General features: G+C 40.2%; 1 protein-coding gene across 3 annotated transcripts in view; it reads left to right on the top strand.

Annotated features, from left to right (window-relative positions):
* Positions 1 to 18,325, top strand: part of LOC135220718 (cellular tumor antigen p53-like) — a 106,133-nt gene that overhangs the window by 66,755 nt on the left and 21,053 nt on the right. For all 3 annotated transcript variants that reach the window (XM_064258136.1, XM_064258137.1, XM_064258138.1), the window contains exons 4-6: positions 4,192 to 4,366; positions 8,712 to 8,928; positions 16,240 to 16,378. In XM_064258136.1, coding sequence (XP_064114206.1) covers positions 4,192 to 4,366; positions 8,712 to 8,928; positions 16,240 to 16,378 — 531 coding nt within the window. The remainder of the gene's footprint in view (positions 1 to 4,191; positions 4,367 to 8,711; positions 8,929 to 16,239; positions 16,379 to 18,325) is intronic.

Raw genomic sequence — 18,325 nt, 5'->3', positions numbered from 1 at the left:
GTGCTGCCATCGCAACGGCTAAGTTAAGTGCCTCATAAGTAGTGTTTTACCGTATTTTAGTCTTCCAGGAACCAGTATTTTCCTTCTAATAGGTCATATACGGTTTCCCGGTCGACTCGTGGCGGCGCCATGCTGCCTCGTTAAGAATTCCCGGTCTTCCATACTGGGACTTCTTATACTTATGGGCTTACTATATCACGTTCATCGTTTTTTACATCGCCTTTTTAGCTAGGTTAGCCCATTTACCAATTCTCTTAGTTTGGTATTTAGGGCTATTCTGTGTTCTAGCCCAGCATCCCGGCTCTTGCTCTTCATCGGCTATCGCTGGCTCCGAGTAGGCTTCTGTTCCTCGGAACAGTTTGCCCCCTCCTGGGCTTCTTTTTCTTCTGCTAAAAGTGTCTTTTCCATCTTTACGATGTAATTTTAGTTCTATTTAGGGTGTTAGGCTAGCCTAGGTGCATGTCCCATGTATTGGTACAGTCTGGTTCACGTGGCCCTTTCACGGTTGTGTTGCTATCGCGGCTTAGGCCACTTGCGGTCACGTGTTCCTTCGCACCTTACCCTTCCCCTTCCCTCCCTACCAGGTATAGGGAGGGGTCTGGGGGACCCCTTGGTTGCCATGACAACCTCAGTTGCCTTCCTCCCTCCCTCTCTGAGGAGGCCAGGGGTTCTCCCCAGCTGGGGTATAGGGCGACCACTCATCGGGTACCGGGTCACCGAGCGGGTAGTTGTTGGGACGGGGAGGAGTAGGCCACCCCCCCCCCTCTCTCTCTCCCGCCGTGTTACGCCGAGAACCCTCCCCCCCCCCCCTCCCCAGTTGCTCAGCCACCTTTCCCCCTCTGTAACGAACGGAGCCTTCCGCCGCAGCCGGGGCACCTTTGGTTATAGATTACTGGCTCCGCCAGCGGGCGGGGTGGTCACTACTAGTGGTCTATTGCTTGCCTACTATATCCTTACCTTTCTCCCCCGCTACCGGAAGGGAGCTTGCTTCTTACCCGGGCACTCTTCTAGTAGACGGAGGGGAAAGGAAATTGATAATTATTGTTATTTTTAAGGATATACCCTAGTTTTACGATGATTTCTATAATTGTATTTATTTTATATGTATACCATCTCCGCCGTTGTCCGTCGTGGTTTCACATTGATCCACAAAACATCCTCTTCCTAGAATCAGATAAGAGAGAGTCAACTATTAGACAATATGACTCGGCTGTTAAAAAATTAGCATCCTTCCTGAAAGAATCAAACACTACAACCATGACAGTTAATTTAGCTATATCCTTTTTCAGATCCTTGTTTGAAAAAGGTTTAGCAGCTAGCACTATTACTACTCATAAATCGGCTTTGAAGAAGATCTTTCAGTTAGGTTTCCAGATAGATCTGACTGAATCTTATTTTACGTCTATACCCAAAGCCTGTGCTAGACTAGACCTTCTCAAAGGCCCTACTGCAGTCTCATGGTTCTTAAATGATGTCCTCAAACTAGCATCAGATACTGACAACTCGTCTTGTACATTCACAATGCTTCTTAGAAAGACATTATTCTTACTAAGCCTAGCTTCAGGAGCTAGAATTTCAGAACTGTCGGCTCTATCCAGAGATGCGGGTCATGTGGAATTCCTCCCCTCAGGAGAAGTTCTGCTTGCTCCGGATCGTAGTTTTTTGGCTAAAAATGAGGATCCTCTTGCAAGGTGGGCCCCTTGGAAAGTCATCCCACTTCCGCAAGACCCTTCTCTCTGCCCAGTATCAACTTTAAGAGCTTTTCTATCTCGTACATCCTCAAGATCCTCAGGTTCTCTCTTCATGAGAGAAAAAGGTGGTACTTTATCAGTAAAAGGTATTAGGCAACAAATCCTTTACTTCATTAAACAAGCCAATCCTGATTCATTTCCAAAAGCACATGACATCAGGGGAGTAGCCACCTCAATTAATTACTTTCAACATATGAACTTTGAGGATCTTAAAAAGTATACTGGATGGAAATCTCCGACAGTCTTTAAACGTCATTATCTAAAGTCCTTGGAATCTTTAAAATTTTCTGCAGTAGCAGCGGGAAACATTGTTTCCCCTGATACTGTATAGTAGTCGTAGTATAGATCCAGGTCTCCTCTCTACCTACCTCATCCAACATGCCTCACCCTATCGCCATGCTACTCGGATATTCTAGCCTTAGCCGCTGAGATCATATTAGTGGATTGTCCCTTATTTTTTTGCTAGGGACATCCACACTATGTACTGATAATGTACTTCAGTGTACCTACCCTTATTTTTATGCTAGGGTAGGACACAATGTGTTTGTATATTTTGTAAATAGTTATCTAAGTAAATCTATTTTGTTAAATTACACTGCATTTTTGTACTTTACTATGTTTACTGTAATTTTAAGTACTTTACATTACTAACTTTCTTTTATGTCATTGTTTAAAATAAGTTAGCCTTAAGTACTTAGTTTATATACTGTAATAACTGATTTACTTATATTATATTCCTCATTTTACATTGTTTTTCATTTGTCCTTTTTTTTTCCATCTTGTCTGTTTCTCTGGTACTCTTTCATAGGCCGACACGAGCTGAGAGGCCCAGAAAGGATTTTGACGAAGGAAAAATCTATTTCTGGGTGATTGGCTCGTGTCGCCCTATGAAACCCACCCTGTATTGATTTCCCCCCCTGCAGGACAAGATGTTCTTAGATTAAGGATGACCGCTAGGGGCGCTGCTGTCCGTGGCGTCCCCTAGTAGTAGTAGTAACGGCCGCATCGCCCGTTGGTATCAGCTCTCTCTTGTGGGGATTCTGATTGGAAGGTCTAATTGGTGAATGTCTCATGGTAGTGTTCTCACTCGCCCCTATTCTCATACCGACACTTCTTTTAAGAGTGAGCGAGTCAGTTTTACTGACATTTTCTTAATTTTGTTTTTCTCTGGTAATTTTAGATTAATTTTGCCTAGAAAGAATGATATTAAGGATCCTTTCATAGGCCGACACGAGCTGAGCCCAGAAAAGAGGAAGAATGGTGCTGTTATCTCAGAAGTGTATAAGATTCAATGGAAATGAAGGAGGGTACAATCATAGTTGTCTCTAGATTCTGCTTTGAGGAGAATGCATTCAAGTTACATTGCATCCATTATAAGTTTCTCTTGACATCTTGGATAAGTTCCCATTATTGTATTCCTTTCTGAATTCTATTTGGAACTTGAGGGCTGTCAGGCCCAGGATGATGTATGGGTCCCCCTCACATGGTATTCTGGAGCTTGTGCTCATCTGAAAATGGGGACTTACAATTCAGTTAAAAAGATTTGCAAAACAAATGTCATAAAAAGGGGACCCTGAAAGTAGTTGTTTTGGTGTAGATATAAGTCCTGTCGTTATAATGGAAGGCTTCTCTTCACTAAAGGAGAGATTTAATCTTTTATTGCAACTGTTATTCAACCCAAGAAGAGGGATTCCATATTGGAGAGAATTTCCAGTCTTATTACTAAAGTCACTTAACAGCCTTCTTGTCTCTAGAGGGTCATGAGACATGAGAGAACTGATGTCCAACCCCATATAAGGAAAATTTTATGTAAAAGCTTTAAATGATGATGAATTGCGAGAGCGTTAAAAATTGTGGCGGTGAAGAAGCCATGCGACTGCAACTACAATATAAACTTTGTCCTCCAAATAAATCTCAGGGATTTTCAGAGAGGCATTTATTCTTGCTTGAAGGAATATATATGTTTTTATTGGCAAGAAGTCTCTATAGCCTACTTAGCATAAGCATATCTGAAGGTCGTTGAGCAAAAGGTATTGCTGTTCGAATCAAATGGGCATTGATAATACGTTCTGGTAAATATCCTCTCAAGAAGTGAAAAATGCAGTTCAGTTTCTTATGGATATAGCTAGACCTTGTCGAATGCGTGGTTAGAGGATGACAGGTTCAGAGAAAATAGTGGCTGTAAGGTTTTTTCACTATGTGTAAATAGTTATAATACGAGTCTTCCTAGTCTTGTGTTCCTTATACTATATATATTTATAGTCACTGTAATTTGTTTAAGGTAGTTACAGTACTATTTGTATTCTTTGACAAGAGTGTTTGAGGACCTTTAAAATGATGAATACCAATGCCCTGTAGTTACAGTTATGGATAGAATTGTTTATTGAAAAGGTCTGATTATTACTGTTTTTTTTTTTTTTTTTTTTTTTATCCTTGACAGTGGTGTTACAGTCAAGAACTCAAGAAGCTGTATGTCTGCCCGAGTGTAGCAGTTCCCCTGAACATCACTCTTTCAAAGTGGATTGATTCAAGTATTACAATCACCCCAGTATTCCACCAGAGTCAATATCGAATGGATCCTGTTTTTAGATGCTACAACTGCAAAAATTTCAGCAGTGAGTGTTCATTTTCTTTTGTATGTTTCCTAATGACAAATGTGCTAGTTTTGCTATGGGAAATAGTGTATTTGTGAACATTTAAAGTTCAGTTTGAAAGTATGTACTTTAACCAGACTGTTTCAGGTATTAATAGGCTTAACATTATCAAATTAAGAAATAATGTACGTACTGTATAAAGATCCAGTTCTGCAAGGTATTAACCTAGGATTAATTTTATTGCAGTGGCTGTCACTGGTATATTAAAGACATGAAATATACTGTAACTTTTTAATACCTTGTTAGTAAAGTATAGTAAAGTATTATTTTCCCCTTTTTGTCTGTTCCTCTGTCAGTCAGTGCTGTGCCTGTGACATATTCCATGGCATCACAACTCCAAGAGTTGAAGGCATCCTTGGTTTCAGTTCTCGTTGGATTTAACAGAAGCTGTCATGTGCAGTGAAAGGAAAATAAATTTATGATACTGTACAAATAAAAATCAGAGGAAAATGGTATAGTAACCATTAAACTTACTATAAAATTAAAAACTGGGGTTCTTTTAAATCGTCCCAAATGAATCTGTATAGGTTGAAAGAACTGAATTTACACTTTTACCTTGCAGTCATGAATAGTGTAATAAAAATTCAAGGTGACTCCAACCTACATGCATTTTGACCGAAGAGATATGGAGGTAAATAACATTCATTGTCTTCATTCCAAGCTTATAGGTTTATTGAATAAATAAAAATGAATTTCAAGATTGCTCTAGTACTAGAACTCTCATCTCCTTGGAGTATGAGTATGCGTAAGTCTGAGTTTTTATTTATGTGTACAATTACAGTAATACCTTGCGATACGAGTATAATTCGTTCCTGGACCAAGCTCTTAAGTCAGTTTGTTCATATCTCAATTAAATTTTTTCCATATGAAATAACTGACAAAAGTTAATCTGTTCCAGTCTTCTAAAAACTCCCAAATCAACGATAATAACAATGGAAAAAAACATGTTTTTAATTACTATACTGTGTAGACATACTGTATACACACAAAATGATATAATTAATTATTACAGTGACATGAAATAAAATGTGGTTTTATTATTAGTTCAAGACAGACGATAGCAGCTAAAAGCGGTGTGTGCAGAGGAGGAGGGAGGGAGAGATAGTTGGACGGTACCGTTTTTTATTCTGTTCCTTTATATTTGTCTGTAACTTAGACATGATAGTTATGCCTTTAGAAGCCTTTGTGCTCTTGATAGAATCCTTCTGTTTGAGAATTGTACATATTGTCGATGTACTCCACTAGTAATCGCGTGCCAACTCACTCAAGCGGACACCGCACTCATGTTTCTCAATAATTTCATGCATCATCTTCATGCAGTTTTTCTTTTCACTGCCAACCTTACCACTCACTCTCTAAGACCCATCACTTATTACAAAGAATGTTCACAAATACAGTGAAAATCATGTAAATAATGCAAACACAACACAGGAGATGCTTGGGAGATGTGTACGGAAGTCGACGACCATCTAGCGTTAGCATCTGTAAGCGTGCTCGTATCTCAATGCAAAATTGCGAAGGCTGCCTTGTATGTTGGAGCACTCGTATATCACTCGTATCTCAGAATGCTTGTATGTTGGAGCCCTCGTATGTTAGGGGTATTACTGTATATTTTGAAGAAAAATTTAATACACTCGACCCGAGAGATTGCCAGTTCCTCTGTGCAGCTTAATTCTATCATCATTTTTATCATCTTTTATATTTCAACAATTTTGAAGGAAGGAAGGAATTCTATTCTTCATAGACTCGATAAAATACATACACTATTAAAAACTATGTATGTATTGTCTTCAAAGCACACTCACTTACAAAGAATACTACAGCCAAAATCTGATTGGCTGGCTGGTTGCCATGGTGATCTGTTAGCCAATGGCAGCCCTCTACTTCTGCTCAATTTATAGAAAAATTTACAAAAAATCACAAAATACATGATATAACTGCAAACTGATGACAAAGTTCGTAACAAGATTGATGTGATGAAATGTATTTTATAGTCTTTCTTATTGTTAAAATTCATGAGTTGAATTACAATTATTTGGATCACATATGGTTTTGCCTTTTACATAATGTTTTTGTTGAAAACAAAATGTGGTAGTAAACATAATTATGGTTTTAATTGTCCCACTATTTTATTATTGATTATCTTAATGGTCTCACATGAATTTAACAATATTCTATTAATATAAATATAAATAAACTATAATGAATAAATAAAATATTTAAAATGTGAAAAAAGGATAAAATGTTTTTGCTGCAGTAGCGAAATTTGATTACCCAATTATGTGTTCATGTCTCGGCCTAGGCATCTACATATGTGGTGGAATGGTATAATTTTTATCACGTTTTATTCTTCATTTTTTATCTTTTACCATGAGGTTTAATACAAACATTTCTACATTGGTTTACTATTCATAATAATTATAAAAATAACAAAATACAGTACATTTATAGTTTTTATTGGTATACAGTCAATCCCTGTATTCGCATTCTCGAGATTCGTGGACTCGCCTATTCACAGATTTTTCTTTGGACCAATCTACCCATTATTTGTGGGAAATTCACCTATCCGCGGTTTTTCCGAAGATAAATTTTCACTGATTAGTGTATTTGATGTTATCTTCATGACTGAATAGAACAGTTTTATGATACAAAAATTATTTACTAATTTTCATATATTAATATTGATTAATACTGTATTAGCAAGTTTAATAAGATTACATGATATCAAATAATAAATAAAAATAATAATTCTCTCTCTCTCTCTCTCTCTCTCTCTCTCTCTCTCTCTCTCTCTCTCTCTCTCTCTCTCTCTCTCTCTCTCTCTCTCTCTCTCTCTCTCTCTCTGTTATAGGCTGTACATATATATTGTTAATGGTAAAATGTTTAAGATGACTTTGAAATTATATTAATAATAATATAATCTCAAAGATTAATACAGTAATAGTATAGTAATTTAAGGTATATTAGAAGTAGGATGTTATTTAAGGTATACATTTTGTATTTGAACTCTCAAGATAGGCAGTAAAAGTTTTTAGAGGGGGTTTTAACTATTCCACAGGGTCACTGTAATGTAGGTATTGCCAGTTAAACCGGACAATCGGCTAAGACAGGCACCCTGGCCCCCCTTTTTAGTCAGTCTTAATGAGGGTTGACTGTATATAGTACATTACTGTATTCACAAATATGAACAATGCACAAGAGACACAAAAGACCATTAGTACTCAATATATGTGGTGTTGCTATATTGTCTTTAAGGACAATGTTTCTGGTTTCATGCAGAACTGTCTGTAATATGGTCAGCAATCTTTTAACTAATGTTATTGCAGTTGTACTGTATATTCAGTCATTAATTTTTTTAAGCATATTAAATTATATAATTTTTAGGGACATTTGTGTGGAATAAACAATTTCAAAGCTTGTGGAAGTTAAGATTTTTAAACAAGTGCTCTGGGTAAATTATGGAAACCAAGGATTTTGACACCTGTGTGTGGTTAAACTACCTAAGCCTCTATAATAAAAGAAATTTCTTTTCCGACCCTTTGATTTGAATCCTTGGGTAAAACAATAGGGTTTAGTAAGGCAGTGGCCTTCTATCCAAAAACATAATGTTAAAAAAATTTGCAATCTTCACTTTCAACTTATAACAGTGGATCAGAATGACCTTCACTATACATAAAATTTTGGCAGCTGATCCCTTGAGCTGAGCATCAGTGCCCTCCCTCTTCTCAGGCAGTGATGTAGTCCAACAAGGATACTATTTTTTTATTTACTATGGCACAGGAGTGTAATCCTGTGATTACAGATTTTTTTATTATTTTGGTATTTAAAATTTTCTCCTTTTACACGGTTTTGCTTTTAAAAAAAGTGCATTGGTTGTACTATTACATGGCTTTGTTTTTTTAAAAAAAGTTGCATTAGTTGTACTATTAAGGTAGGTTTGTGTTGTAGAAAAAGTGTGAACTTGTTAGTTTTTATTATTCTTAAGGTTCAAAACTGATTTTAAGAGCCATTCTTGTAACTTTGTGTAAGTGAGATACTTATTAGTAATACGATGTTTGATTATATTAGACTGATATGAATTGAAAATATACTGAGTTCTTTAATATCTAATGTGGAGGAGAACTTTTTGTTTTTAATATAAAATGATGAACCTGTAGAGCTACATAATACAAAACAGTGATTTTCAGAGTACTTCAGTGTCATAACTGTTTTAGACACCAAACCATTTGTAATGAGACTGATCATTTACTCAGTAAACAAGTTTTTCCAAATTTTTAGAGATGACTCAAACACATTTCCATTTCAGATTGTGATCCTCAACTTGTAGATCACATAGTTCAAGTTGATGGTGAAGGTTGTTCATATGAAGTTGTACAAGAGAGACCAATTGTAATCATTCCTGTGCAGCCTCCACCACCTGGAGAACGTTCATCAATCCTACTTCTGAAGCTCACATGTCTTACATCATGTGTAGGAGGACCCAACAGACGACCATTTTGTTTAGTGCTTACGCTTCGCTGCAAGTGAGTCCACAGTCTTTGCCTTTAGGCTAACTTGTCATTCACGTGCATGTATTACAGTATATATATTTTTTTTCTGCAAGTGTATATTTTATTCATGGTCATGAGATTAATACTTAAACTTTAAATTGTGGCTTACAGCCTAATTGTTTGTTTTTTGTTATAAAGGGCTGTTAAGCATTCAGTGGGTTAAGTACAGTATACTTTGGCAAGTTAATATGCATTAGAGATTTGAAATGTTGGTCATAATTTTTTAGTGAAAAACCAATTGTCTCTTGATAAATAATGCTCATTTTCAATTACAGTATGTGGTAAAATGTGCAATTTTATACATTCAACTTACCTGTCAGATATATACTTAGCTATTTGACTCCGTCATCCGACAGAAATTCGAATTTCGCGCACACGCTACTGGTAGGTCAGGTGATCTACCTACCTGCCGCTGGGTGGCAGGAATAGGAACCATTCCCGTTTTCTATCATATTTTTTCTGTCGGACATACTGGCAACATCGTTGTGGGTATCTCCGGCTGGATTCGTATTTTGCATCGCAATTGATCTTCGTTTGGACTTCTTGGTGACGTATTTGGATTGATTGTACTGGCATACGCAATTGTGGACCGTTTATTGGATTTGATTTGGATTGTTCAACATGATGTCTGACTCTGGAAGTGTGGTCAGAATGTGTGTGAATGTGGGGTGCAAAGTTAGGATGCCGAAGGCATCGGTTGATCCTCATAATATTTGTAAGAAATGCAGGATGTATGAATGCGCTTTTGATAACACTTGTAATGAATGCAAGGGTTTGAGTGCGGAAGAATGGAAATCTCTAACTTCATATTTGAAGAAGTTGGAAAGAGACAGGTTGAGGAGGTCTTCTTCCAAGGCCTTGCCTAGTTCTGTATCTAGCGGGGTTATCAGTAATGTTATACCCTCTTCTCCATTTACTGCCCCATTTAATCTTGTAGTTTCTGCTCCTTTGATAGAACCAACAGATTCGGCATCAGAGATTGCTAATCTCAAAGCCGCCCTTCGGAAAATGGAAACCAAAATGGCGGCCATTGAAGGTAAGCAAAGTGAGTTAAGTGCTGTGGATAGTGATATATAAGTGTCCCCAGTGCTGTGGAGGGGGCGTCTGATTGTCTCCACAACGCTCCCAGGCCTAGACCTCTTTCAAGCTCCCAAGCCCAGAGGAGAAGGAATGTCAAAAGCCGTAAGGAGGTTGTGGAGGATCCCCAACAGTCAGACGTCCCTTCGGCTTTTTCTGTATCGCCACAGAATGCCAGAGAACGCTACAGAAAAAGCGTTCTACGGGAGTGTTTCTCCTCTTCGGAGAATTCTTCTCCTAAAAGAGGCTGGAGATCGGCGGATCTTTCTTGCCCCCTAAAAAGAGGTTGGGATGAGCCCAGGATCACATCGAGTCCTGAACGTTTTCAGGAGGATTTTCCTACGGAAATTAAGAAGGCAAAGAATGTACTTCCTTCCCCCGCAGACTTGTGGGAACCGGTAAAAGACCGATCTTCTATACCTCCGTTGGACAAGAACTTGGAAACGAATAGAATCCTTCGTAACATGCAGGATTCCATCACTTCGCTTGTGGGAGTTCTTTCAAGAGACCCTCCTAGAAGGAAAGACGCTTTCCTGCCTATAAAGAAATCTAGGCTTTCGAGGGGTCAGACTCGCCATCAAGATTTGTCCTCGTCTGACTTGGAATCGGATTCTTCAGCCTTGCATAGACCTAGCAAGATCCGTTCTCCTGTCAGGCGCAAGGCACCAGCCAGGCGCGAAGAGCCTACCAGGCGCGAGACGCCAGACAGATGTGTCGAGCTTTCTAAGCGCGAGGCACCAGCCAAGCGTGAAGCGCCAGCCAGACGCGAGGCGCTAGCCAGGCGCGAAGAGCCTAATAGGCGCCAATCGCCAGACAGGCGCGTCGAGCCTGCCAAGAGCGAGACGTCAGCCAGGCGCGAGACGCCAGCTAGACGCGTGACGCCTCCAAGGAGCGAGGCGCCAGCCAGGCGTGAGACGCCAACCAGGCGCGAGGATACTGCTGGGCGCGAGACGTCAGCCAGGCACGTGACGCCAGTTTTGCGCGAGGCGCCATCCAGGCGCGAGGATCCTGTCAGGCGCGAGACGCCAGCCAGGCGCGTGACGCCTCTATGGAATGAGGCGCCAGCCAGACGCGAGGAGCCAGCCAGGCGTGAGCCAGTCAGGCGCGAAGCGTCTACTAGTATTAAGGACGTTGACTTACTTAGTCCTTCCCCTACTAGAAGTATTTCTCCTAGAGATCCTACATCTCATGATAGAGAATCTATCAGGAGAGAGCGATCCCCGTCTAACCTAGGCCTTGAAGAGGTTTCTGAAGAAGTCGCTACCAACGAGGGACTTTCTAATTATAAAGTCTTAGCCTCGTTGCTTCTAAAGGAATTTGGGGACTCACTTAGTCCTGCTGCTCCTCCTTCACCGAGATCGCTGTTTTCGAGTACGAAAACTCCGAAATCCTCTGCTTTCCTAAAGATGAAGCCTGCGATTTTGATGAAAAAGGCTCCCCAGTCTTTGGATTCCTGGTAAGAAGGAGGCTCTTAGAACAGTTTATTGCTCTCCTCCCTCCAAGCTGACAGGGAGGAGAGGAATATGGTATAAGACGGAAGAAGCTATGGGCTTGATGCTCCCCTCTTCTGCGGATTCAGATTTCTCTAGCCTAGTAGAGTCGGTTAGAAGACACTCTAAATTCAGCAAAGGCATTGTGGAGTATGTCTGAATTAGATCAGCACCTTAAGGGAATATTCCACGTATTAGAAGTTTTTAACTTCTTGGATTGGTCCCTTGGGGTGCTGGCTAAAAAGACTAGTGAGCCAGATTTTCTTGATCCGGAAGCCTTACACAGTGTCCTATCTTGTATGGATAAGGCTGTGCAAGATGGATCTGGCGAGTTAGCTGCCCTGTTCGGATCTGGAGTGGTAAAGAAAAGATCCCTTTACAGTTCGTTTCTGACAAAAGGAGTTTCTCCTTCACAGAGGTCCGTCCTACTTTTCGCACCTCTGTCAGATCATCTGTTTCCTTCACCTTTAGTAAAGGATATATCTAGATCCCTTTCTGAAAAGGCAACGCAGGATCTTCTGGTGCAATCCACGAAGTAGAATAGACCTGCAATACCTATTCAGAAGAAGTCTTCTCGTACTCCAGTTGTGCCCTTTCGTGGAGCATCCTCGACTTGACCTACTACAAAGAGAAAGCCCTTCGACAAGCAAGGAAGGTCTTCCTTCCGCTCTTTTAAAAAGAGCAATTATCAGCCATGTCCTCCAAGCACAGGTAGGGGCCAGACTTCAACCCTTTGTGGAGGCTTGGTCCTTAAGAGAAGCAGATCCCTGGACTCTGTCTGTTCTACAGAAGGGTTACATCATTCCCTTCGTAGACAGACCTCCGTTAGCAACATCTCCGAAGGATTTGTCGACGAGATACAAGGACCATGGACTGAGAGAGAGACTCCTGCAGACGGTGGTGTCGATGAGGGACAAGAAAGCAATAGAGATAGTGCGGGATCTATTCTTTCTCCCCGGGGTTTTACAACCGCCTTTTCTTAGTACCAAAGGCTTCGGGGGGATGGAGACCCGTACTGGATGTAAGCATCCTGAACCGTTACGTGGAGAAAAAGAAGTTCTCCATGGAAACTTCAGCTTCGGTTCTGTCAGCCCAGCGTCAGGGAGATTGGATGGTCTCCCTGGACCTTCAGGATGCTTACTTTCCAATGTATTCCCGATTCACCCATCGTCAAGAAAATACCTCAGATTTGTAGTACAAGGACAAATCTTCCAGTTCAGGGCCTTGTGCTTCGGCCTATCCACCGCTCCCCAGGTATTTACATATCTGATGAGGAACGTGGCCAAATGGCTTCATTTAGAAGGGATCAACATCTCTATGTATCTCGACGATTGGCTAATCCGGGCCAAGTCGGAGAAATAATGTTTGGAGGACCTACAGACTACTTTGAACCTAACAAGGACATTAGGATTACTCGTGAACCTTGAGAAATCTCAGATGGTCCCCAGCCAGAACTTAGTTTATCTGGGGATTTGGATGGATTCTCGGGGTTTTCGGGCTTTTCCATCCCAAGAAAGAATTGTTCGGGGCTTACAGAAAGTCTCGAGCTTCCTAGAGAAAGAACAGAGTTCAGTAAGGGAATGGTTAAGCCTTCTGGGAACCCTTTCCTCACTAGAACAGTTCATTTCTCTAGGAAGACTCCACCTACGCCCGCTTCAGTTCTTCTTAAGAAGAATTTGGAGTTGGAAGAACGGGCAACTTTCTGACACTTTCGTAATTCCTTTGGAAGTGAAGAATCATCTAAAGTGGTGGCTGATACCCCTGGAAAAGAACGAGGGCTTGTCTCTAGAGGTTTGGAACCCAAACCTAATCTTGTTCTCAGATGCTTCAGAGAAGGGATAGGGAGCGACTCTAGGGACAAAAGAAGTATCAGGCCAATGGAGGAAGGATCAACAAGACTGGCATATAAACACCAAAGAACTTTTTGCTGTTCTCCTAGCCCTAAAAGCCTTCGAAACAGAGGTAATAGGTCAAGTGGTACAGGTCAACGCAGACAACACCACAGCGTTGGCCTATATCAGGAAACAAGGGGGAACTCACTCTTTTTCTCTGTTCCAGATAACAAAAGAACTGTTATATTGGACGAAAGACAAGAATGTGACTCTCCTCACAAGATTCGTGAAAGGAGAGAAAAATGTCAGAGCAGACAGGCTAAGCAGGTTAAACCAAGTGCTCCCCACAGAGTGGGACCCTTCCCCACAATCAGGTTTGTCAAACTCTGTGGTCCCTGTGGGGCAGACCTCAAATAGACCTATTTGCCACCTTCCTATCCAGAAGGATAGAGAACTTCTGCTCCTTGGTGGAAGACCCGAGAGCTATAGCGTTGGATGCCATGCTGCTGGACTGGGCAGGTCTAGATGCCTACGCCTTTCCCCCCTTCAAAATGTTAGGAGTGGTCTTAAAGAAGTTTGTGGCTTCAAAAGGGACGAGACTAACACTCGTCGCCCCCTTTTGGCCGTCTCAAGATTGGTTCACAGAGGTACAGGAATGGACAGTGGACTTCCCAAGATCTCTTCCACACAGGAGAGATCTTCTCAAACAACCCCATTTCGAGAGGTATCATCAAAACCTCCCCGCTCTCGCTCTGACTGCCTTTCGACTATCGAAAGACTTGTCAGAGCGAGAGGCTTCGAAAGCAATTGCTAGAGCCCGAAGATCCTCAACTATTCGGGTCTACCAATCCAAGTGGGATGTTTTCAGAAGATGGTGTAAGAAGAAGAAAAACTGTCTCCTCCGATACCTCTGTGACCAACATTGCTGATTTTCTGATTTTCCTTAGGGAGGAATCTCAATTATCAGTTTCGACCATTAAGGGTTATCGTAGTATGCTCTCTGCTGTTTTTCGAAACAGAGGTTTGAAGATAGCAGAAGATAAGGATCTCCACGACCTTATAAGGTCATTCGAAACCTCAAAAACCATTTCTCCTCATACTCCGAACTGGAACTTGGATGTGGTTCTAAAATTCCTGTCGTCAAATAGATTTGAGCCTCCTCCCAATGCGTCATTTAGGGATCTAACGAGAAATTGTATATTCTTGTTGTCCTTAGCGACTGCGAAAAGAATTGGCGAAATCCACGCTCTAGATTCTCGAGTGGGATTTAAGAGTGATGCTGCAATTTGTTCTTTCCAGACTCTGTTTCTGGCCAAGAACGAGAACCCTTCAAAACCCTGGCCAAAGAGTTTTGAAGTTAAAGGGCTTTCAAATCTCGCAGGAGAGGAATTGGAAAGATCCTTATGTCCAGTTAGAGCCCTGAAGTTTTATCTAAAGAAGAAGAACGAACTCAGGGGATGTAAACAAAGCCTGTGGTGTGCAGTACGGGATCCTAGTAGACCCATGTCAAAAAATGCGTTAGCATTTTTTGTTAGGAGCATTATTACTGATGCTCATAGTAACTGCACTGAGGACTCTTTCAGGACTCTCCGAGTGAAGGCTCATGAGGTAAGAGCTGTGGCCACTTCATTAGCTTTTCATAAGAACATGTCTTTAAAAGACATTGTGGATCCGACTTACTGGAGGTGCGATTCAGTTTTCGCATCTCACTACCTTAAGGACGTTAAAGTGACCTATGAAAAGTGTTTCTCTCTAGGTCCTTTTGTATCAGCGGATACAGTGCTGGGGCTTGGAACACACCGATCCTTAGAAAATGTTGTATTTTTTTTTTATTGTACGTAGATCTACCTTGTGAGAGGGGTTGTTGGTTTTCTGCTGACTAGAATGCTTGTTGTCGCACGGGCGTCCTTGCTTGGGTCAGTAGGGAATCAGGAGGCGTCTTACTGGCAAGATTGTACAAAATTTTTTGTACAAAATTTTTTATTTTTATTTTTTTATTTTTTTTTATTTTTGGGCTTTTAAGTGTACGTATGTTTGTGATTCGAGTTTGTGGTTGTTTGCAAGGAGTTAGGGGATAACTTCTTGCAATCTTAGAACTAACATGGTTAGGTTAAGGTGATTGGGATCGGTGTTGTGCTCCTTGAATAAGGTTCTTGTCAAGTAAGTGGATAAGCACCCATTGACATAGTCCTTCCAGGCTCTGCCGAATAAGCGGATAAGACCCCTTTGGCAGACCCACAAGAACTCTTAGCCATAGATCAATATCTCGCTGAGGCTCTTGAGACTGACTAGACTCCTGGATTGTATTCATGAAGTCTTCATTCTAAACAGGTAGGAACCAAGGTTTTATTTATTTATTACCTACAACGATTGTTGTGATTCCTGTTTGAATCTGTAATTAGCTGTCTCTGACCCACCTCCAATGGTGTGAATCAGCTAAGTATATATCTGACAGGTAAGTTGAATGTATAAAAATGATATTGTTATGATACAGTAAAGTTTTATACATACTTACCTGGCAGATATATACGATTTATACCCACCCTACCTCCCCTCAGGAGACAGGCGGTATAGAAAAAATATGATAGAAAACGGGAATGGTTCCTATTCCTGCCACCCAGCGGCAGGTAGGTAGATCACCTGACCTACCGGTAGCGTGTGCGTGAAATTCGAATTTCTGTCGGATGACGGAGTCAAATAGCTAAGTATATATCTGCCAGGTAAGTATGTATAAAACTTTATTGTATCATAACAATATCATTTTTGGACTTAATTTTTGCATTCCAAAATAAAAATTAAATTTTTGAAGAAAATATTAGTTAGGGAACAATACATAATTAAGATTAGCTACGAGAAGTTTAATCATAAACATATCAATCTTTCAGTGTGACTGGGATGGAAATTGGCAGACAAATCTTAGATGTGAAGTGCTGTAAATGTCCTTCAAGAGATATGACTAATGATGCAAAAAGTGTTAGTGGAAATTCAAACAAGACAAAACTGGATGAGGGACAGGTGACAAAGGTTAGTATTTCTGTACTTTCTATTTGAAGTATAATAACCCTTCAGGAAAGGAAAACCAACAGGAGCGCATGAACTGGAGCTTCTATGACAGTTACAACCTCAACCAGACCGGACACATTAGTTCTTGGATTACTGGAAGCTACACTTACTTGTTAATTAGGGAATACGTACAGGTATTTCCCAACTACAGTGGGGTTATGTTACAAAAACCCCATTGTTTCTTTGGGGGGGGGGGGGGGGGGGGGGGGGGGGGGGGGGGGGAAACTTAAAATTAGCCTAGCCTACACTAGGGTATACTGTACAATCTATACATACAGTGGTACCTCAAGATACGAAAGGCTTAACTTACGAAAAACTCAAGATACGAAAGCTGAAACGAAAAATTTTACTGCTCTACATACGAAAAGTGTTCAAGATACGAAAGGTTTCTGAAAGTCCGAGATTCGCCCGATAACAATTTTGAAACTCGCGGCACGCGCTGCCATCTTAGTTCTAGTAGACTCGCCACCATCCTCCTGCTCTCCCATTGGTTCCTGATGCTAGCCAAGCCATGAGATCCTTCTCTCCTATTGGACAGCATGGGGGGTTTGAAAAATTCCGTAAACGGACTGGCATCCATTCGGTGGTGAAGAAATTGAAATTACGTAAAGTATAAAAAAGTAAAAAGAAATGTAAAAATAAAAAAAAGACAAAATAAATTTTATTTTAAGTTTTTTGTAAAGTTAAGTGTTACAGTTTTGTTAATGTGTTTTGTAAAGTTTAGTTTGTTTTTCTGACATTTTTACATTTTTTTATGTGTTTCGTAAAGTTAAGTGTACGTATCTGCCGTTTGTCCTCCTCCTCTGCCGCCACTTTCGGAGATAGCCTCACTCGAAAGGTAAGCTTCCACATTTTACGTTACAGTAGTAATATTTCTTGTACACTAATAGTATACACTTTATTTACAGGTTTTGCATTTTTATTATTAAGTTACGTATTGAATGGTCCAAATTGTTGTAGTATTTCATTGTTTATAGGTCAATTTTCCTTTATTATGAAATTTACTGGGGTGTTTTTCGAGGGCTTGGAATGGATTAGCCATTTTACATGTAAAATGTGGTCCAAGATACGAAAACCTCATGATACGAAAGGCGCCTCGGAACGGATTAATTTCGTATCTCGAGGTACTACTGTATATGGTAGCCAAGCCTGCACTATACCCACAACCTATCCTGGTTTTGTGACTCCTAATGTATAATGATACAACAAATTCCTTATCAGATGTTACCATATTGTATTACCGTACCATCTACGACTTAAAAAAGTGTAGGCTATAGCTAGCTCAGATGTTTCACTCATAGTATCCATTTGCAAAAGTTTTATAGGCTATTACAGCAGTGTTTAAGATAAAGGTAAAGGTAATGAAACTTACTTTACCTGAAGAATCCATTTATACTGTACGTATTATTATTATCCATTGAAACTGTATTATTATTATTGATATATTATCATCATATGTATAAAAAAAACTAAGTGTCCCACCTCTGGCAAAAAAAGTAACTCTCAAAGTCAGCTGATTCAGCGTACTACAGTGATCACATAAGAACAATAGATTGGGCACAGCCATTTAACAAACATTACAGGAGATGAAGCCATCGCCGCCATCTTGATGTAGGATAGAAACGCTAAGTTGGGCTCGGAGCAGTAGAAGTTTTTAATGCGCACTTATCAAATATTCTGTGATCTAACCAACTTAGGATTAAGATAAAATTTTGTAACTTGACATAAGTGAAAAAATTAAGTTATGACCACTAACAGTACCATTCAAACCATTAATATCTGCTTCTTTATATTGTTTACAGTTAAATAATGTTGAAATGTTCTACGAGTTTTAAATTGTGACTTGAAAAAGTTACTCTGTGATGAAATACTATTTGATATTTTGGGCAGAGACGTCACCAAAGTAAA

Source organism: Macrobrachium nipponense, chromosome 2, assembly GCF_015104395.2.
Source record: "Macrobrachium nipponense isolate FS-2020 chromosome 2, ASM1510439v2, whole genome shotgun sequence".
Lineage (NCBI taxonomy): Eukaryota > Metazoa > Arthropoda > Malacostraca > Decapoda > Palaemonidae > Macrobrachium > Macrobrachium nipponense.
This window is presented reverse-complemented; position numbering and strand designations above follow the sequence as displayed.